At 37.1% G+C, this 22,250-nt stretch overlaps 1 protein-coding gene across 3 annotated transcripts; it reads left to right on the forward strand.

Annotated features, from left to right (window-relative positions):
- Positions 1-4,701: 4,701 nt before the first annotated feature.
- Positions 4,702-21,863, forward strand: LOC125828055 (calmodulin-binding transcription activator 4-like). 3 transcript variants are annotated; one of them, XM_049507358.1, is made up of 13 exons: positions 4,702-4,861; positions 7,468-7,593; positions 7,768-7,883; positions 8,135-8,223; positions 8,461-8,506; positions 8,880-9,315; positions 10,063-10,193; positions 10,485-10,575; positions 10,708-10,928; positions 11,536-12,221; positions 17,335-17,920; positions 18,149-18,439; positions 21,505-21,863. In XM_049507358.1, exons 1-13 carry the CDS (start codon positions 4,849-4,851, stop codon positions 21,583-21,585), a joined length of 2,913 nt encoding a protein of 970 aa, XP_049363315.1. In that variant the 5' UTR covers positions 4,702-4,848; the 3' UTR covers positions 21,586-21,863. The 3 variants fall into 3 exon arrangements, with proteins under 3 accessions (XP_049363315.1, XP_049363316.1, XP_049363317.1); XM_049507359.1 differs by having other exon boundaries at positions 8,889-9,315; positions 21,505-21,661; XM_049507360.1 differs by having other exon boundaries at positions 9,012-9,315; positions 21,505-21,661.
- Positions 21,864-22,250: the final 387 nt, after the last annotated feature.

A 22,250-nucleotide genomic window follows, 5' to 3' on the forward strand; every position in this document is an offset into this window, starting at 1 on the left:
AACTTGAGATGTTTGAATTTGGTTGAAGATCTTGGTGGAATTTTGGAGAGGGATTAGTGAGTGTTTTTGAGTGTTTTGAAGCTAGAAAGAAATATAACTAAGTATGGGACAATCCTCTTTTTTATAAAAGAAAAACGTCCAGCCGCTACAGTAACTTTAGCTACTGGAAATTGAAATTCTGCTCCGACAGGTTTTACGAAAATGATCATAACTCCTTCATCCTAACTCGGAATGAGGTGAAACCAATTGCATTGGAAATCTAACTCGAAGGGCTTTAATTTAATAGGTAGCGGCCCTTCCAGTTCCTTGTGTGCTAAGATATATGCCCCTTTAAAGCTGACCCTGAAAATCGCATTTTTTGCGATTTTCGAAATTTGATACGGTTGTTCTAAAATTCGGGTTAGACCCATTTCCCACTCAATTTGACCCCCTGAATAAGAATATGAAGTCGAATTTCCGAAATCATGCACGGATTTTGAGATATATGGAAATTACAATTATAGGTGTTTCCGAAGCACATTTTCGGGCATTTTTGGGGTCGTTTCATAAACATTCTAAGTTATTTCATTAGTTAAGTTGAGTAGTGTGCTATTGATCTTTATAAATATGCATATAGTCTTCCACTGAGTTAGTAAGCCAGGCCAAGGTTTCGCTTTAGGCCAGCAATGGTCTTCGAGTGCCAGTCCTGCCCATGGTGTAGGCTCGGGGCGTGACAAACTTGGTATCAGAGCACAGAGTTCAAGAGTCCTAAGGAGTCTATGAAGTCGTGTCTGTAGATTCCTAGTTATCGGTGTGAAGCGCGCCACATCTATAATTAGGAGGCTGCAACATTTAGGAATTCCTTCACTTCTTTCACACTCATTTCGTGTGTTAGAGTTGTTCTCTAAAAAGTTTCCTTCTAATTTGTGCATGCGCGTGTTTCAGATAATCATGCTTCCACGAAGAGCAGTCAGAGGTCATCCAGCTAGGAGGAATGTTGAAGAACAAGAGCGGTTTTAACAATGGAAGTGTGAAATGACTGTTGATGCGGGTCCTATTAATTAGGATAAACTCAAGAGAGCTTTACTTGATCGATTCTTTCCTCTTGAAATGAGAGAAACGAAAGTTCTTGAATTCATAAATCTTTTTCAAGGTAATTTGAGTGTGAATGAGTATCCTTTAAAGTTCACTCGATTAAGTATGCTTAAACTATGGTTGCCGACTCTAGGGCAAGGACGAGTAAGTTTGTGTCGGTTGTGTTCCACTTCGTTATCAAAGAATGTCGTACCACCATGTTGATCAAGGAAATGTATATCTCTTGTTTGATGATCCATGCCCAATAAATTGAGGAGGAAAAGCTTAAGGAAAGGGAAAAAGAGTCCAAGAGGTGATGTTGACTTTTCACTCTTTAGGTTTGGTGGACATGGTCATCCTCAATTTCGGCAAAAGTTTTCCTGTCAAAGTTCTTCTAATGCACTGACTCCTAAGTTCAACAAAGATAGGGTGTCTAACCCTAAGCCACAAGGAGGGAATGGTGGTAATGGGTCTTCTATCCTCACTTGCCTAAGGTTTGGTAAGAGTCACAAAAGAAGTGTTTAGTCGATGGTTGCTCTGGTTGTGGTAAAAGTGGTTACAAGATGAAGGATTATCCTTTGCAAGCCAGCAAGGCAAGGATGGTAGGAAAGTTCAACCTAGTGGTTCTGGTTTTGGTGCTCCAAAGCAAATCAGATTCTATGCTCTTCAAACTCGATTGGATCATGAGGGTTCTCTGGATGTGGTGACCGGTATGTTGAAAGTCTTTCGCCTTGATGTTTATGCTTTACTTGATATGGGTACTACCTTCTGTTTTGTTACTCCTTATGTGGCCATGAGATTTGATGTTTGTCCCAAAATTCTTTCTAATCCCTTTCATGTTTCCACTCATGTGTGTGATGCTATAGTGGCTAACAGAGTCTATACAATTTTTCCTATTTTTGTTTCTCATAGAGTCAATTATATTGATCTTATAGAGCTTGATAAGTTAAATTTTGATGTTATTCTTGGGATGGATTGGCTTCATTCATGCTATGCTTTCATAGATTTTCGGACCTGATTGGTCACATTCAAGGTTCTGAACGAACCTATCATTTCATGGGAAGGGGGAAATTCTATGCCTAAGGGTCAATTTGTTTCTTGTCTAAAGGCTAGGAAAATGATTTCTAAGGGTTGCATTTATCATCTTGTTTGAGTTAGGGATATAGATTTTGAGACCCCTATTCTTGAGTCAGTTTTGATTGTAAATAAGTTCCCAAAAGTGTTTCCCGATGATCTTTCTGATATTCCTCCCGAAAGGGAAATAGACTTTGATATTGACTTTCTCCAAGATATGTAGCCTATCTTTATTCCTCCTTACTGTATGGCCATGGAGGAACTTAAGGAGTTAAAGGATCAATTGAATGATTTGTTAGATAAGGGTTTCATTAGACCAAGTATCTCATTATGGGGTGCTCCAATTTTGTTTACTCGAAAGAAAGATGGTTCTCTTCGAATGTGCATTGACTATCAAAAATTAAACAAGGTTACCATTAAGAATAAATATCCTCTTCCAAGATTGATGATTTCTTTGATCAATTCCAAGGAGCGAGTTACTTCTCTAAGATTGACCTCCGGTCAAGTTATCTCAAATTGAGGGTGAAACAAAGTGACATTCTGAAGACGCCATTTCAAACTCAATATGGTCATCATGAATTTTTGGTAATGTTCTTTGGTTTGACTAATGCTCTGGTAGTGTTTATGGATTTGATTAACAGGTTCTTCAAGCAATATCTTGACATGTTTGTGGTGGTGATCCCAATTCCCCATCTCCTTGCATTTCTTCACAACATTTGAGTTCGGAATCTTCCACATCTACTGACTGATTTTCCACATTAATTGGATCATCATGTATATTTATTGAATGATCACCCAAGCTCTCATTTGAATTATCACCCAAGCTCTCATTTTCAATTGAATCGTTGTCGTTGTTAAATGAATTCGCTGGTTCAATCGGAGGCCTCGCAATGATGTTTATCCTCAATGTAGGCCTAGAGTCATCAACACCAATATCTAACATGTACAAGCTCATGTGCCTATCATTTTTTTTATGAATGTGAGATGCATTTCCCCCCTCCAATTCATTTGATAGCTAATCACCAAGTCATTTGGCTTGCAAGTTAACTCACCGGCCTCAATTACGCTTGCAATCATATCGTCATATGAACCATTGCGACGCAATGCAATGGGCACTTTCGTCTTACTAAAAGATTTTCAATTCCAGCTTTTGGGAGTCTCCTCCCATACTCCCATATAATCACCACAAGCAACAACAAATTTAACTACTGCCATTATAGACTACAAATATAGATACTAGATTACAATATCAGTGTTTAACAATCAATGAGGTACGACATCCATACAAAAACGCGACTAAATGAGATCGGGGTTCAAAATTCAGCTCTTGCAATGGTGAAACGTATTTTTAATGCTTTTAAACTACTGAAATGTATCTATGAATAGTGATTATGGAAGATTTCTCAAATTTTTAAATGACGGAAAAATAATTTTGAAGCTTGGTTTTTGAAAGAAAATTGAATAAAAATGAAGATGGAGTAGGAGATGATGATTTTACCTTGGAAATGAATATTATGGCCGAAAAACTCGCCGGAATCGACAAAATCGACAACACTAAAAACGAGCCGCTCGTTGTTGGATATTTTTTCTTTTTTCTAATATAAATTTTAACATTGAAAATAGATATATTATTCCCTATTTGTTGGAAAAAGAAGGGGGAACCAAAGTGGAGATATGAAAACTTAGTGAGCTCTTTTGTATGTCTCAAGTAGGGCACATGGATGATGTCATAATTAGTGGCTATACCACTAATTTTTCAAGATTTGTGACTTAATGTCACATTAAGGGTGTGTTTGGTATGAAGGAAAAATGTTTTCCAAATCAACTCATTTTCCTCAAATTTAAGGAAAATGACTTCCCTTCAAAAATTAAGGAAAACATTTTCCAAAACTCTCCTCCAACTTCAAATTACAATTTTTTTTTTGAAAAAATCAGTATTTTTTTGTTGTAAAAAAAATAAATTTCAATTTTTTTATTTTTTCACCCCATCCCACCCCCTACCCGCGACCCCCCGTCCCCTACTCGCGACCCCCCGTCAGCCCCCCCACCCCCTCCAAAAAAAAATAATTGAAGTTTGTTTTTAAAAAATACTTTCAATTTCAAAATTTTATTTTTTCAACCCCTAATCACCCCCCCCCCCCCCTTCTGAAAAAAGTTTATGTTTGTTTTTAAAAATATTTTCAATTTCAAATTTTTATTTTTTTACCCATCTCACCCCTACCCCCAAATAAATTTAAGTTTATTTTAAAAAAAATATTTTCAGTGTCAATTCAAAAGTTATTTTCTACTCTCTAGTAAAAATAAAAGATATTTTCTCAAAAATATTTTTCATTCATAAATCAAACGCCAAAAATCTTTTCTGAAAAATATTTTTTTACTCACCAACCAAACATGAAAAAATAAATCCAAAGTCTACTTATTTTCAAGGAAAACATTTTCCCTGAAAAATACTTCTCATTCATACCAAACACACCCTAAGTCTTGAGAGCTACTATTTTGCCAACTCTCCCTATATTGTTTGATGTATAATATGCTCATTTTTGTTTTGACTTTTTTTCGCTCTAGAGTTAGTAAGAACCCCTCATTTTATTTTGCTATCTTCAGTAATAGACAAGCATCTTCTGCCGTGACTATGTCAAAAGACACAATTCCTTATTTCTTGCCACCGAAATATGCAAATTTGAGATGACAGAGTTTTTACTGTAATTCTGAAGCACAAGTATGGCAGAATCAGGTAAGAATTAATTATACTGAACTCCTTTTTAAATACTACTACTAGTCCTAGTTTTTTTTTTTTAATGAATACCTTAATTGCTTATGGTTTTGGATAATTAGTGTGTTTTGATATTTGTGGAGTTGTTTAAGATTGTAGCTGTTGCGTTTTAATTGTCAGTCCTACAATCTTGTTTGTTGGAATTCCAGATTTGATGGTTTCGTTGGTGTTTTTATACTTCACTTCTGTCGGAGTTTAGATTTTTATATATTAGGCTACTGTTTTCAGGTCTGATTTCCTTCTGGCAGGTTGGCACTTATAAGTAGTAAGTTGCAAGATACAGATAGAGATTTAGAGTCTGTGAGTCTAAATTGTGCTATTACCTATATAAACATTTTTATTGATTTTTTTACATACGTAGTGTGTGTACATGGTGGTCGAGCCAATAGGGTTGAACACATCCTCCTTTCATACTTAGAGGACCAATTACCATGTCTAAAATGAGTGGACCATGTCACCTAGTCACTTGTATAACTTACTTTGTTTCTTGTATTGGTTAAAAAGACCTTTTAACCTCAACAATAACTTGTATGTGCTTGAGTTTTCTGAACAATTTTGGATTCATATGCTGTTTTTGGATAATATATAGGCAAAAAGGGAAACTCACTTAAATCAGTTGATAGACCTACGGCGTAGCTGGGGCAGAAAAATAATGAATGCCTTTCCTAGACTTCTTTAATCCCATTTGAGAGATTTGGTACCCCTCTCCCCTTGCTAACTTGGTCATGTGAAGATAAAAGTAAATGAGAAATTATTGCCTTGGCTATGTTCTCTGGCTTGGGATATAGCTCTCTGAGGCACTTTGTATAGTTAGATGGTAACTCTCAGCTATTTGGTCAAATTGTCGAAGTAATCATAGTTGTAAGTGTAAAGAAATGGATCTTGAGCCTAACTCAACCTTAAAAGCTAGCTCATGAGAGAAGGATTGACCAAGTCCATATAAGGAGACCCGTCTTTTCCTCATCCCATCATGTGGGACTTAACATTCCGCCTCACTCCCAGGACTGGACATCTTTTCCTCAGCCCATCATGTGGGACTTAACATCCTGCCGCAGGCCCAGGATTGGACATCTGGTGCATGGCAATTTTAATATGGGGACCCAACACCGGTAAATCATAAATTGGGATAAGCCTAATTCTGATACCAACAACAACAACAACAACATACCCAGTGAAATCCCACAAAGTGGGGTCTGGGGAGGGTAGAGTGTACGCAGACCTAACTTTGATACCATGTAATGAAATTAATCTTGGTTCTAACTCAACCACATAACTAGCTCATGAGGGGAGGATTGTCCAAGTCCATATAAGGGTACCATCTTTTCTTCATTCCATCGATGTAGGACTTAACAGTAAGTAGTTTAAAAGAGAACAACAAATCCTATGGCCTAAGAATTTGAGATCACTCTTCTTCTAATGGACGTCTATATGGTAATATCATGGTTGGGACAATCCATTTCAGATGTGTTTTAGACCCATACCCCTTGGTGCTCGTAAACAAAAGGATTGGTCAAAATGCAAATTAAGCATGCCAAGCTGGAGTATCTAGCAAAGAGGTTTGCTTGAACCCATCTTCTCGGCTGAACCAGCATAGTTCTTCCACTCCCTCTGTCTTCTCTAAGGGAGCTGTTCTTTTTTATTCTTTTCCATTTAACTTTCTCTTCTATCAATCCATCATGCTGTTCGTTCAAGCTCATCAGTGCATCAGATGTTCTACCTGGCAGTGTCCACCTAAATACCTCTAAAACTTGTGAACAAATTCCATAACCTGCTGGTCATCTTGCAATGTAAAAACAGATGTTCGACTGTCTCTGGATTTTGCCCACAAAAATAACATCTTGAGAACAAATGAGTTCCCCTTCTCCTTAGGATCGCCTGAGTTGAAACTGAGTCATTCATCACCAAGTAAAAATGTATTTTCACTCTCCATATTAATTTCCATGGCAATAGATTCAGCTGTGATGCCACTTGATTCAGATCCTTGTAAGCAGAGCTTACTGTAAAAATGGCATTACTGAATACTCCACCTGAGTGTATCTTCCCCTACCTGTACTCCATTGTATTGATCTAATGTGCCATAGAAATCTGCCTGAGTGTCTATTTTCCAGTCTTGTATCAGTCTTCTGAAAGTCAAGTTCCATTCCTGTGTGGACCAAACTCCTGCTGTTTTGTAACAACCTTTTCTTAGTTTGCCAACTACAAGGATACCCATATATCAGTGAGAAACAGTCCTGTTTACCGCCTTTAGGTTTAAGAAGAATATATATCTCATGGTATGAATTTCAGAAATCTGCAAGAACATGAGGTTAAAAGTTCTTGTTTTTTGGCTTAGAAGGTTTTACTTACGCAACACACAGAAAAACCCATATTCTGTTGCCTTTACTGTCGTCCACCCATTCTGTGAAAGTTTGTCATAACACTTTAAACGGTTTCTTCCTAAAAATAGTTTTTTTCCTCGGAAACTATTGATGTGTGCTTATATGTGCTGCGCCTTCGAACATTGGTTCTGAGGAGCCATAATTGCTGCACTGGAAGATTTTAGCAACTGTTTCTATTTCATGTTTCAGGATACAACATAAATGATTTGGTTCGAGAAGGCCATTTTAGGTGGTTAAGACCTGCAGAAGTGCTCTTCATACTACAGAGTCATGACGATCACCAACTTGCGCATCAACCACCTCAAAAGCCAGCTAGTAGTTTCCTCCCTCTTTATATATTTGCTCCCATTTCATTAAGATGAATAATATCTATTCATAATAATGACCCATTTTTTAAGAACATATCTAGTGGTAACCTCCTTACGTCAGAATCATGCTGTGCTATCTTCTTTTCCCACTGCTATATTACAAAAGTGGTGTTATCAACAGGTGGATCTATGTTTCTCTTTAATAAGAGGGTCCTCAGGTACTTCCGTAAAGATGGTCATAATTGGCGTAAAAAGAAAGATGGAAGAACTGTAGGAGAGGCACATGAGCGGCTTAAGGTAACAATTGATGGACAATGTCATGTTTATTGAACAATGCAAATGACAATCTTGTCTAAACATTTGTTGTAATATTTCACGTGGAGGGAGGTGTGAGTCACCTGAGCTAGAGACTTTTTTGTTGGTTGATTCTCTTAATGAACTCTTGAAAAGCAAGAGAAGAAAGAGAATATGCCTAAGATGTTCATGTTTTAGTTTCCCTGATATTTGTCATTAGGTGAGAAGTTTTCTGTTTCTCTCTTCTGCTGCAGGTTGGAAACGCTGAAGCCCTAAATTGTTATTATGCACATGGTGAGAAGAATTCTAATTTCCAGAGGCGTAGCTATTGGATATTGGATCCGTGAGTTTACTTGCTGTAGATCTGTTATATAGTCACATGCTTCTTTATCTGGATCAGTTTAAGAAAGATGTTCAAACTCCTTGGGAGTTTGGGGCACCTGAATTGATAAGGAGCACACATGAGCAATTTAACTAAAATTTAAGGGATCCCTTTCCTTTCATCTCTCTCTCTTTTACAAAGGTGGGACCGGGAACTGATTGTTTTTCCTTTATTTGATCTACTTTGCATGTTTTGCAGTGCATACGAGCACATTGTTCTGGTTCACTACAGAGATATAACTAAGGTCAGTCTTCAGGAACCCAATTGTACAAATATCCCATTTCATGACAAGACTCTTGCTACTAATTTTAACTCTATTTTCATCAAGACATCAATGAAAGGCTTCCTGCTTTGTTAACCTTTTGTATCTTAGTTTCAATCCTTGTTTCTTTTTATTTGTTCTGTAATTTTTCATGTCAAAGCTGCTAACAATTTGACACTGGACTGGTGAAGTTTTTGTAATTGCTTTCAGCATTGCAATGCTATACTAGGAAACTTATACTTGTTTGGTGCAGCCTAATTAAGCAGTTTGTTAGCTACAGTTGGAATACATTAGGATCTAGTATGTTAAGTTATTTAAGCAGTCTTAACAGCACTAGTTTCACTTATGGCCCTAGGGGAGGCAGGTTGCAGCATTCATGTCACAGTCATCTCCAATTTCCTCTACTTTCCCTCTGAGTCCCAGCTTATATTCTACTCAACATCCAGGCTTCACTGTTCTTGGTAGTGAATCTTATCAACAATACCAGGATGAATCTAGACCTGGATATGGGGAAATTTGTTCTGATGCAGCTATCCATAGTAATGGAATGAATGTCTCAGACATCACCAGGATGATGGAGGGGGTGAGCAACTCACCAAAGGTTGAGATAAGTCAAGCATTGCGAAGACTTGAGGAGCAGTTAAATTTAAATGATGACAGCTCACTGGAAATTTATTCACTCTATAGTGAGATTGAGAACGCAAATGATGCTGAAAATGTTGTACATGACAAAAGTTCACTTGTCCAGATCCAGGACAATTCAAATAATCTTCTGTTGCTGCCTCATTCAGGTTTTCTGTCATTTTTTTGCTCCTCGAGATTATTATTAGATGCAGATATACATCTTTATTATATGTCTCTGCATTGTTCTAATCATGCAAACTCGACATTCAGAGATTTCTTCTTTCCTTGCGCTTTGATGCGAACAAGGTGAATATTTTGTTAATTTGGTTAGTGCACTAGGTTTTGTTGTTCTTAGACTTGAAACTGTTATGACTCAATACCCGATTGAGAGTCTTTAGTTTGAATGCTAGTCCTTTTGATAGCTTGTTTGAGAAGTAGTGCTTAAAAAGAATTCCTTCACCTTTTATTTTCCCTAGTTATCATACTTCTGATGAATGTTGATTGATAACTTGGCTTCTGCCAGCTTAGTCACGAGTTAGATAACTGAGGCCGTTTAGTTGTTTCCTAGACTGTTCCCTCGTGGTTGCGAAAATGTTTTTTGAACACATTACTTGTCATAATTTTTGGAAGATAGCAAATCAAAGTGTACCTCTTTTTCCTTAAGTTTTATTTGTTTCCAGTTATCTACAAATAATTCTTTAAGTGAAACCTTTTTGGTTTCTGATAGCATCAACAGCGGTGACACGATGCTGGTGCTGGACATTGACATATACTGCTATGTCTGAGACTTTCTATCTGCCTTTTCTTGAGCGCTCATGCATTCTAATTTCGTAGCAGCAAGTACTAAGAGCTCATGTATTTCTAATTTAGAAGCAGAAAATACTAAGGAATACTGATAATAGTGTCATTTATAGGTGAGAGCAGTGAATCTCAGGATCAGCTTTTGAACCTGGATGCTAACATGTGGAAAGAGATGCTGGATCACTGCAGGAGCTCTCCGGCTGCTCAGTCACAAGCCAAATGTTTTGAAAAGTTGGACGAGAATGTGAGGAAGTGTCTTTGGAATTAACTTTTATATATTATGCCTGTTCTTTTATTTGCATGGTCACTTGCACCCGTGTGTCATTAGGACTATTGAGTCCTTGCTTCTTGTCACTGCAGATGATGCTGTGTAAGATTAGTAGAGCGTTCATGTGCTCAAAGTGGCTCACTAAACATATAAATCATATTTGATTATATTTCTGGGCTTCCCCAATAATTCTTCTGCCTCTGATAACCATTTAATTCAATATTCGCTTCATTCTCTATCTTCTGGCTAACGTCTGCACTCACTCAGGGAATGCTACAAACTTCGTCAGGAAGTGAATCAATAGAAGCAACAAAAAACGATAGGTGGCCTAAAATTGGTGGAAAGGAAGCTCTGGAATGTAAGCTTCCTTTTGAAAATCCAGATGATTCTTTTTCAATAAGTTGGAAAATTCAGATGATTAATTATATCTTCTACCTAGAATCTTGCATTATATCGTAATCTCAGAAAAGAAGCCCCTGTTGCTTTGTAGCTTCTGTGACAAATCTTAAGCAAGTCGACGATTTCAAGTATCTTGCACGTGCACAAATAAATACTTTTGGATCCTATCCTGACCAGTGTACAACAATATTTGACCAAGATCAGATTGGAATTTCTTTTGAAGCTAATATGAGCTTAACAATTGTCCAGAAGCAGAAATTTATTATTCATGATATATCTCCTGATTGGGGTTATGCATCTGATGCAACAAAGGTATGCTTCAGGATTTAGTGATTCTTTACGTGGTTATTGTTGAACATATCGACTGCCCAATTTTTGTTGTGTTGAATATTCCTTTTCAGCTTGTGCAAGTAATGCCAACATCACATCTGCCTCCTTATATACATTTTAGGCCATTTCAATAATTTTAGTTTAGTTTTATGCTCTAACAAAGCAATTCTTGAAGTTCATGAGTTGTTTTCCCGCAAGCTAATACCATTATCACTGCCGACAACCTTTTTTCTATGTATTGCTTACAAATGCTTGAAATATTTAACCAGATTTGGTAACCAATTCACGGTGACTAAGTCAAATATAATTTGTTAACCTTAGAGATGTGCAATCTCAAGCTCCGTGATCTTTGACTTCATTTGTAGAGTTCAAACTTGTAAATAAATTGTCTCCATTGTCAAATGATCTGGCATATCTGAAGTTTGTGTTTTGATGAAAGGTCTTCCAAGTCCACTTCTGGGTACCTTATACTTCTGAATATCCTGAAAATCCTGGGAAATCAGATGTTCCATTGAGGTTGTTGTGAAAGTTTAATTTTGTCAGGATGTTTCATTATCCAGTTATTTGAACTTCAATCTATTTGGTGCAGGTAGTTATAGTTGGATCGTATCTCTGCAATCCATCAGAGTACACGTGGACTTGTATGTTTGGTGATATTGAAGTTCCTGTTCAGATCATTAAGGAAGGTGCGATCTGCTGCCAGGCGCCTCCTCACTTGCCAGGTAAAGTCGCACTTTGTGTTACTACTGGCAATAGGACGCCATGCAGTGAAGTAAGAGAGTTTGAATACCGTGCTAAGCTTGATGGTCGTGGTCAAAATGTTGTACCTGAAGTAGGAGGAGCTTCTAAGAGTTCGGAGGAACTGTTGCTACTTGTCAGATTTGTGCAGATGCTTCTATCTGACTCATCAGTGCAGAGAGGAGATGGTTCTGAGTCGAGCAATGATATCTTGGAGAAGTCCAAAGCAAGCGAAGATTCATGGAGCCAAGTTATTGAATCTCTTTTATTTGGCACTTCAACATCAACCGTAACCATTGATTGGCTTCTACAAGAGCTTTTGAAAAACAAGTTGCAACAGTGGCTTTCATCCAAATTGCAAGTAAAAAATAACGAAATGGGCTATTCCTTGTCCAGGAAAGATCAAGGAATAGTTCACATGATTGCTGGCCTGGGGTTTGAGTGGGCTTTGCACCCAGTTTTAAATGCTGGAGTAAGTGCTAACTTCCGTGATATTCGTGGCTGGACTGCCCTGCACTGGGCTGCACGCTTTGGAAGGTAACTAAAATAGCATTTTCTTGTTTGACTAACTGCTGGCTTCACTGTCCGTGAAATGCTTAGTACTCAATTAACAATATAAACAACAACATACCCAGTGAAATCCCACAAGTAAGGTCCGAGAATAGAATGTGTGCGGACCTTACAACTACCTCGTGAAAGTAGCAGACCTTATCACTACCTCGTGAAGGTAGAGAGGCTGTTTCCGAAAGACGGTCGGCTCAAGTGCAACAAATCTAGGTACAAAGAAGGAAATAGTGAAGAGAATATAGCAAGTAACAAGGAAACACTGCAACGTCTACCAGAAAGGAGCCAAAAGCAACAATAAAATAATCAAAACACAATAAACGACATACTAGGATAGATTATTGAAATCAATAATAGATAATGATAAAAATAAAAAGCACGAACTACAATAATCCAACTAGTACCATGGCAAACACTAGCCACCCTAAGAAAGACAACACTATACTACACTACCTACTAACTTTCTACCCTAATACGTATCATCCACACCCTATTATCTAAGGTCATGTCTTCGGGAACCTGAAGCTGCGTCATATCCTGTCTTATCACTTCTCCCCGATACTTCTTTAGTCTATGTTACAGTCCTTTGTTGAATTTGGTCTCCCATAGCTCTCGTCTCTGATACCAGGTTGTTATGGTCCCATGTTAAGGATCTAGTTATCAGATGCAACAATATGAAATTAGATGTTTTCTTCCTATAACCTATGGTGCTGGTTTGTTAAGAGAACTTGCAATTTCTTGAATTTGAAGTACTCAAAAACTTGAATTATATCTGCTTATCATTTCAGTGAATTCACATAACTCTAAATACAACACTGGTGGACTAACGCGGACTCTTCACTTTCGTTGCCGCACCCGTGTCAGATTCTCCAAGAATACAGTACTTTTGATGAATCCGACATGCACCCTTTTGACATTTTTGAAGAGTTTGAGTAATATAGCTGGTGGATTAACCACCCATCTAAAAAACAAGAAAATAACTTCCTACTACAACTGAAATGAGAAAGTGGAGGAATAACCTTCTTACTGCAACAATCGCTACAAAGAAATAGGAAAAATAAATAACTTAAAAGCTATAGTAATCTACTGCAAACAATTGCTACACAAATAAAAAATAAAAAACTTATAAGCTGAAGTAATCTACTTTTAATTTCCTTAAATCTTCCATGTGTAAACTGTTGGTAGACCAAAGGGGTGCTAACATTACTACCCCCTTCAATTCGCGTTGTCCTCAAGCGTGAAGTGTGGATAGTATTGGTATTTCCCTCTTTTCCGAAAAATTCTTCCTCATTGTATATAGAGTCGATCCAGAATAATTTCTTGCATTGATGACCTCGAGTAAATGGTTCATCACAGTTGAGACAAAGTCCCTTAAGTCGCCTTTCCTCCATTTCAGATTTGGTCAGTTTCTTCACAAATCTTGCATGTTGTTGGGGTGAGAAATCTGTTGTCTTTGATCTCAAGCATCTAACAATTGTGAAGAAATGGGTTGTTCCTTGCGTTCATAAAGGCGGGATAAACTCATCGCCGTAGCCAAATTTGGAGGGTTATGCAACTCAAACCCAATTGCTATATAATCACTAGACCGCATATATACAATTCCATTTTTGCGATTGTGAGTGTACTAGCCCACAAAATTGACTACTCAAAACTTTTCTTAGTAATCTGCCACAGACTCGATCTGGCGTAACTTAGCCAATTACTTCTGATTGGTGGCACAAAACGAAGGTGACAATTACGTTTGAATTCATCCCAAGACGGCTGAGGCATATCCGTCTCTAGTTAAAGAAACTGTGAGAAATATTGAAAGAAAATATTATTGAATTGTTGTATCTACATTATTACGTAGAAACCCTATTTATAGACACTACAATCCTTTACCAAGTATGAAACGACTTACTATTCCTATTCCTACTTCATTACTTTTTCTATTCTTGTTTCTATTCTAAGATTATATATACCTATTCCTATTCTATCATTCCCCCTCAAGCTGATGCATACAAGTCATATGTACCTAGCTTGGTACACATATAATTAATATGAGGGTCGTTGAGGGGCTTGGTGAGATATCTGCAAGTTGATCATTGAACTTCACTAAATTGATAGTTAATCTCAATATGCTAAGTCTTCTCATGAAATATTGAGTTTGATGCATAATGTCAATCAATTTTAATGTGATTGGTCTTCTCTTGAAATACTGGATTTGATGCATAATATCAATAAAACACAGAGTGATAAATTCATGAAATACAGTATTGGAACTTCCCAAACTAAGCTTGAGAAGATTGTTGCAGATCATAGAGTGACTTACGTAATCGACATACAAGGCTACTAAACTTTCCCTGAGCAACAAAATTAGGTGGTTGCTTCATATATACTTCTTCACACTGCAGCGTTGCCGGAAAGTGCTCTAACTACAACAAAATCTTCATTACTGTCAAATAGGTCACGGCTAGAACTACACCTGCTAAGAGGAACGCCCGTTTTTAACCTGGTTTAACCATTGAACCACTGAACCTGACTCCATCATTGAATTTGTCTTTGATACCATGTGAGAAATATTGAAAAGAATATTATTGAATTGTTGTATCTACATTATTACATAGAGAGCCTATTTATAGACACTACAATACAATCCTTTACCAAATAGGAAATGACTTACTATTCCTATTCCTATTACTTTTTCTATTCCTATTTCTATTCTAAGAAGGATTATATATATATATATATATATATATTCCTATTCTAACCGAAACCAAAGTTATGCATTGCCCTCTTAAATAAAAAGAAGCAAGTCCAACCTTTTCTTCTTTCGGAGTTTGTTGGTTTCAAAAGAAGTGTTCACATCTGCTCAACCATTCCAAAGGGTCCTCTTGGCCATTAAATTATGGGAAATCCATCTTTGCGTGTCGAGGAGCGATGAAACTTCATCCGGCTTTTGACCCAGACCCTTTTACCCTTCCAACCGCGATTCTTGTATGTTCAGTTTAATTGACCTTTGAATTTGCTAAATCCTTTGAGAGTGCATCCAAGCGAACATTTGTTGCTTCCTGTTTGGCTAAATTGACGACGTTCTTCTTTGAACAAGTTCACCGGTTGTGCTAGTTGATGCTGAATTTGGTCTCCCATAACTCCCGTCACTAATACCAAGTTGTTACGGTCCGGTGTTAAAGATCTAGTTATTGGACGCTGCAATATGAAATTAGATGCTTACTTCCTATGATCTATGATGTTGGTTTGTTAAAAGAGAACCGAGAATCTCTTGAGTTTGAAGTACTCAAAAACTTGAATAATTTTCTGCTTATCATATCATTGAATTCAAATAACACTAAATACAACACTGGTGGATTAACTACCCATCTAAAAACAAGGAAATAACTTCCTACTACAACTGAAATGAGAAAATGGGGAAATAACCTCCTTACTGCAACAACTGCTACACAGAAATCGGAAAAATAAATCGTCCCTCCGTCCCAGTTTACGTGACACATTTCAAATTTTGAGATTCAAACAAGTCTATCTTTGACCGTAAATTTTTCATATATCTTTTAAATATTTTGGATTGTCAATTATTGTGACTTATAGTACTTTTTACGTAGTTTACAAATATATAAATTTTATTTCAAAAAAATTGATTTAAAAAAATTTGAAGTTTTCATGCGCAAATTTCTAGTCAAACTTGAACTGTTTGACTCTCGAAAAATGAAATGTATCACATAAATTGGGACAGAGCCAAGAGGGAGTAACTTAAAAGTTGTAGTAATCTACTACAAACAACTACTACACATAAATAAAAGGTAAATAACTTATAAGCTGAAGTAATCTACTTTCTCATTTCTTTAAATCTGCCATGTGTCAACCGTTGGTAGACTAAAGAGGTCCTAACAGTCTACCTCTAGCTCTTCCTCTACCCTCTATACCCCTCACACCTCCTCACTGGTGCGTCTACGCCTCTCCTCTTCACATGTTCAAATTATGTCAGTCTCACTTCCCTCATCTTGTCCACCACAGAGGCCACTCCCACCTTATCCCGGATATCCTCATTTCTAGTCTTATCGCATTAAAGATATTTAGGAAGTCAAATATATTTAGAATAATGGTTTATAACCTAAAACGAGAACCAATCCCCTGGAATAAGCCAGAATAATTGGATTTGGAAGTAAGACCTATACACCCAATTATAAGGACTAATCCTAGAAAGACTATGTGAAAAAGCTGTATCGGTTCATGTAAATCCGTTAACATTGTAAATTAAGAATATCATGACTTCATTGACCTGGAGAAAAAGCCGTGTATTACTCTATTTCCTTATGATACTTCTTACAATTTTTATTGAATGAAATTGGTGTTGTCGACAAAAGAGTATGTAGGAAAAATAAACATGAAGTTTCTTATGAGTTGTGATACTTCTTGAAGTGTTAATAAAAAATATTGGTCAATACTGTGAAAAAAAAATTATATTAGGAAAAATAAAGATGAAGGTTGCTGGACTCAATCTCTTGGTTAAAACGTCTTTATGTGAAGAATAATTACCATATTAATCTGTAAGTCCACAAAATGCGTGCAGTCATGCAGAATTTGCACTTTCAATTTCGTTGTGATTTATTGATAACATGAAAAGAATAGGTTTGAAGTACTTTATTGCACGGGTTTTGATGAGAACCCCTGGTGTGGCCAAACATGAAATGCTAATGTCTACCGTGTTTTGCTAGGGTTTTCATGCTTGGTCTCAATACTGCCTCCAGGAACAGCGGTGCATTCTGCTGAATGTTCTGGGGGGAAAAATGAGGGTTTTTGTGCCTATGAATTGCTTAACCCTATAGCTTTCTTGCAATGTTTTGGAGAAGTGCAGAGAGAAGCCTGCCTGATAGGATTACTTGTTCTTATATTTGTTTTGTTCTTCACTACCATAGCTTAGTAATTATAATATTTGCTTGTCTATTAGAACAGTCTCTCTTAGATGTCTGTCTTCTTGTCTCTCTGTGTTACTGTTTGCATGTGCAGTGCAGTTGCTACGGTTATTCCTTGCAGTGTCTGATGCATTAATACATAAGCCGATTCTATTCTAACTGCTTACTTGTGTTAGGGAAAAAATGGTTGCATCACTCATAGCATCTGGTGCATTTCCTGGAGCTGTTACTGATCCGTCATCAGAAGATCCGTTTGGTAAAACTGCTGCATCAATTGCTTCTAGTTGCAGTCACAAGGGAGTTGCAGGTTATCTTTCAGAGGTGGCTCTCACCAGTCATTTGACGTCCCTCACATTAGAGGAAAGTGAGGTCTCAAAGGGGACTGCTGATATTGAAGCAGAAAAAACTATCAGTAATATAACAACCATGAGTCCTGTCACACACGAGGATCAGCTTTCTCTAAAGGACACTTTAGATGCAGTCCGCAATGCAGCTCAGGCTGCTGCTCGCATACAATCTGCATTCCGAGCACATTCATTCAGGAAGAGACGACTGAGAGAAGCTGCGCATGTTGCTACCACTTGCAGAGATGAATATTGTATCCTCTCAAACGATGTTCTTGGGCTTTCAGCTGCCTCAAAGTTGGCATTCCGTAATATGCGGGACTATAACTCAGCAGCATTATCTATTCAGAAGAAATATCGGGGATGGAAAGGCCGGAAAGACTTCCTTGTATTTCGCCAGAAAGTAGTGAAGATACAGGTGCTTTATTTGTTTGAAAGCAGTATAGACATTCTGAACCTCATTTGTAACAACCTATCTTTGAGAAACTAAAGAAGACAAACTTTTAATGAAAAATATGTCACCAATTTAGATGTTACATCTTTTAGCTGCCCTCATTTTTGTTGAGTGGGGTTGGGAGGATATTGCAGATTAGACAATAATCTGTAAAGCAGAAAGAGGTTCTGACCTTTGTGATTACCATGGCAGGCTCATGTACGAGGATATCAGGTTAGAATGGAATACAAGGTATGTTGGGCTGTGGGTATTTTAGAGAAGGTAGTGCTAAGGTGGCGTCGACGGGGTGTTGGTCTTCGGGGATTCCGACTAGAAGATGAACCCATCGAGGAACGTGAGAACGAAGACATTCTCAAGTTGTTCCGCAAACAATCAGTGGATGCTGCTATTAATGAGGCTGTCTCCAGAGTGCTATCGATGGTTGACTCTCCAGAAGCACGCCAGCAATATCGCCGCATTCTTGAAAAGTATCGACAAGCTAAGGTCAGTGAATCGTCCATCTAGCATCTATCATAGTATAAAAATAGTTAAATCTACTTGATCCGCTGACTTCAACAACTTTTTTTGGGTTAAAACATAATATTTATATATTAAATTGGTGTGTTACATGCATGAGGGACATTCCCCACTTGAATAAAACTGACAGTGGTATGGCCATTTTGTTCGCCATTATGGCTTGAAATTGTTCTTACAAAAAAAGTTCCTGACATGTCTACTGCTAGCATTTGTGTGGCACACACAGGAGGAACTTCAAAAAGGGTGGGGTTCCTCATACTTCCCTGCCTAGCTCCCGCTTTCACCATTGCATCCACCACCCTGTTCTGCTCCCTGAATAAATGTGTCAGTGTTGCTCCCATCTGCCTAATCAAGCATAGTCTGCCTCCATCCAGAATGAGAAAGTGCTTCACCTGTAGTCTTGGTAATGGAAATAGAGGACAAAGATGATACAAAGGCATAATGGGGTGATGAGAGACGATGATAACTCAAGAAAGTATAATGTGGGTTAATATTTCTAGTGGATCGTATACCTTTTTGAAGTGCAACCGGTTGGCTAGAGGGAGGCAAGTCCGCTGTAGGAGTAGAGTCTGGCGCATGATATGAATCATTTGGGACTAGTGCTGGGCGCGTACGATGATGATAAGTTAGGAGTGGTGGCACTACAACTGGAGGTGTAGAAGAAACTGTAGATTCCTCAAAAGTTGATACGGGTAAGACCTCATAATTATCATATGATGTATAGTAAGATTCAAAGAATGTGACATCAACGGACATAAGGTATCGACAAAGATCAAGTGAATAACAACGTACCCTTTTTGAACTCGAGAGTAATCAAGAAAGACACATTTGAGAGCACGAGGGACTAATTTATCTTTACCAGGGGCTAAGTTATGAACAAAGCATGTGCTCCCAAAGACACGAGGGGGGATAGAGTAAAAATGTAAGTGAGGAAACAATATGGAATGTGGAACCTAATTTTGAATAGAAGATGAGGGCATTCTATTAATTAAATAACAAGATGCAAGGACTGCATCGCCCAAAAAAATGCGCGGAACATGGGATTCAATGAGGAGAGTGCAAGCAGTCTCAATGAGATGCCTATTCTTGCTTTCAAGGATATTACATCTACATCAAAAACCACATTCCGGAGCTAATGGAATTGTCGAAATTCCATTCCGAGCTTGCTATCACCAAATGTTGACTTTGGCCAACTATGTTATGCTTTGAACTTTCAAAACACAAAAACTTTTCCAAAACTCATCTAATTACCTCAAGACCTGAGCCAATAGTATTGCTAACCCCAAAAGCATGTTCCAAAGCTTATGGAACTGACGAAATTCCATTTCGAGACTCGGAACAACAAATGTTGACTAAAGTCAACCATTTCAACTTAAACGCTTCCAAAATTCCAAATTTTTCAAAAATCTCAACTTTACGATCCGGTTTCAAATTAATTCAAAAGCTTATCAAACATGACTCAGGCAACTATGAGGAGGGATAAAATGATAATTTTCCAGAAAATTCTAAAAATGACCTTCAGGATTATTACAACTAGCCTCAACTTTTCCCTTCATAACTCACATTGCCTAAACAAAATCTAAGCTCAAAACATATATATAGCTGTCAATTGTTGCTGCATAAGATTGACTCAATACGATTTGGCATGATCCTCGTATAAGCAGGCAAGACCTCTTTGTTCTTCATCAAGTATGACATAATAATAAGGCATGAGTTACAGGAAACTGCATGCAGTTTTGGAAGATGAAAGGTTTAGAAAATTGAAGTTTCATCTTTCATTTTGTGGAATGTCTTTTCCATTTTAATAGATTAAATGTTTGGCAGTTTTAGATATTTTTAATAAGTTAAAAGGTCTTAAAGGTTATTAAAGAGAGGGAAATACAATTAATGATAGTTAATATTGAGTAATTATTTTAAGAGGTTTTTTCTTAGTAGCACATAAATGAAGAAAAATAGGGAAAATGTCAAAAAATTGTAAATGAAAGATTTGATTTTCTAGGCCATAGGGAAGTGTCACATCACCTTATTTATGTATAGATTCATTTCATGTTAAACTAAATCCATCAATGTTCGTGTATCAGACTTTTACTCCTAGGGGCGGACCCACATTGAAGCTTCTGGGTGCTCGAGCACCCATTAATCTCGTATCGAACTATATATATTTATATAAAAAATGGAATGAATTGTATAAAATTAAATAGTAAGCACCCAGTCATCAAGTGGTTGATTGTTGCAGCGGTCCTTTGTCAGTGCTCAAAGTTGTATAGTGCATCTGTTGCATTCGGGTTTGATTCCCACTATGACATTTTTTAAAATTTTAAAGACCAACTCTTCTCTTCTTACTTATTTATATTATTTAGACTTTCTTTTATTTTTCTCTCCCTGTGCTGATTGTTCTTTTTTCTCTTTCTCACTTTCTTTCGCTATCTTTTTTGCTAATTTTTCCTTAAAAAAAGGTTTTATAAAAATAAAAAAACTTTTCCGTTATTCAAAATAATATTTATTGTAGTTTTTTGTATTTTTTTCTTATTGTGTTTAAATATGATTGTCTTTTTAATGACAATTCATAATATTGTTTGCTTATATTTTGTGATTGGTAGCTAAGGGAGCACCCCACAACCTTAAAATCTGGGATCCGCCTATTTACTCTCCATTTTCCTTTTAACTTGCTATATATCTGAACTTATACATCATGGGCAATGCATTTTGTCCATATGATATCCATTATGTACTGGCAATAAGTGTAATCTATGTTTGCTTGGACTCTTCAAAAATGTCAAAAGTGAAAAGTCAGCCCAACTATTAGATTGCATGCTTTTGCATACACCCAAGCAGCACATAAGTTCAATTTCAATTACAACTGACTGGCTTAAACTCCAGGCATAGTAAAGCTAGTTCCCCGAGCACCCCCCCCCCCCCCCCCCCCCATATCTGGCTGGCTTAAATCACAGGCATAGTTCCTAGAGGGAAGCTTCTTGGTTCCTTTTGTAATCAGGAAATAATGTCAAATAATCTTGTTCACCATGCGGCAGGCTGAGCTTGCAGGAGCGAAGAGTGATGCAATATCCACTGCACACAGTGACATCTCCAATGCGAAAAACAACGATGTATAGCATTCATAGAGATTCTAATGTCATCCCCTTCGCTTGTGGATGAATTTATCATTGTATTACATGCTTCAGTTCAGTTTTGAATGTTATATGTTGTTATGGGTGAAGTATTTTATAGGTGCTTGTTATAATTTGTATTAAGGTTAGAAGTTGAAACAACCTTTTTCTTTATTTAGTGCCTGCAGGCAGATCAGTTTGAAATTTCTTTCGCTATTGTACATATTCTAGCAGTCTTTTCTTAATTTATTCATGGAAGCTCAGAAATATTATGAGTCTGTTCCAAAGTGTTTGTCTTGATTTTTTTCTCTGCCTGTTATAATTTTTTTTGTTTTAAAGTGACCTTAACTTGAAAATATCCAGAGACATAATGTAGCTCTGGCTTTAAAAAAATAATTTATGTCTTATGGAAAACAATTTACACTATTTCATTAAGTCTAACTTATAGAATACTCTAAAACTGATGTTTTAGGGGTAAAAGGTACAACTTATGTCTAATTGACAACATACCTAGTTCCAACTTTTTCTATAAGACAAATTTTGGTCAATTGTGCAGGTTTACTTTTTTGAACGTCTGCTTTATGAACAAAATTTGTTAAGCAGGCAAAAAAATCAAGACACCCTTTATGAAACCTATTTTGTAAGTTTTTATTACGCGAGACAAAATATCA

Source organism: Solanum verrucosum, unplaced genomic scaffold, assembly GCF_900185275.1.
Source record: "Solanum verrucosum unplaced genomic scaffold, falcon-dt-bn FXZP01000078.1, whole genome shotgun sequence".
Lineage (NCBI taxonomy): Eukaryota > Viridiplantae > Streptophyta > Magnoliopsida > Solanales > Solanaceae > Solanum > Solanum verrucosum.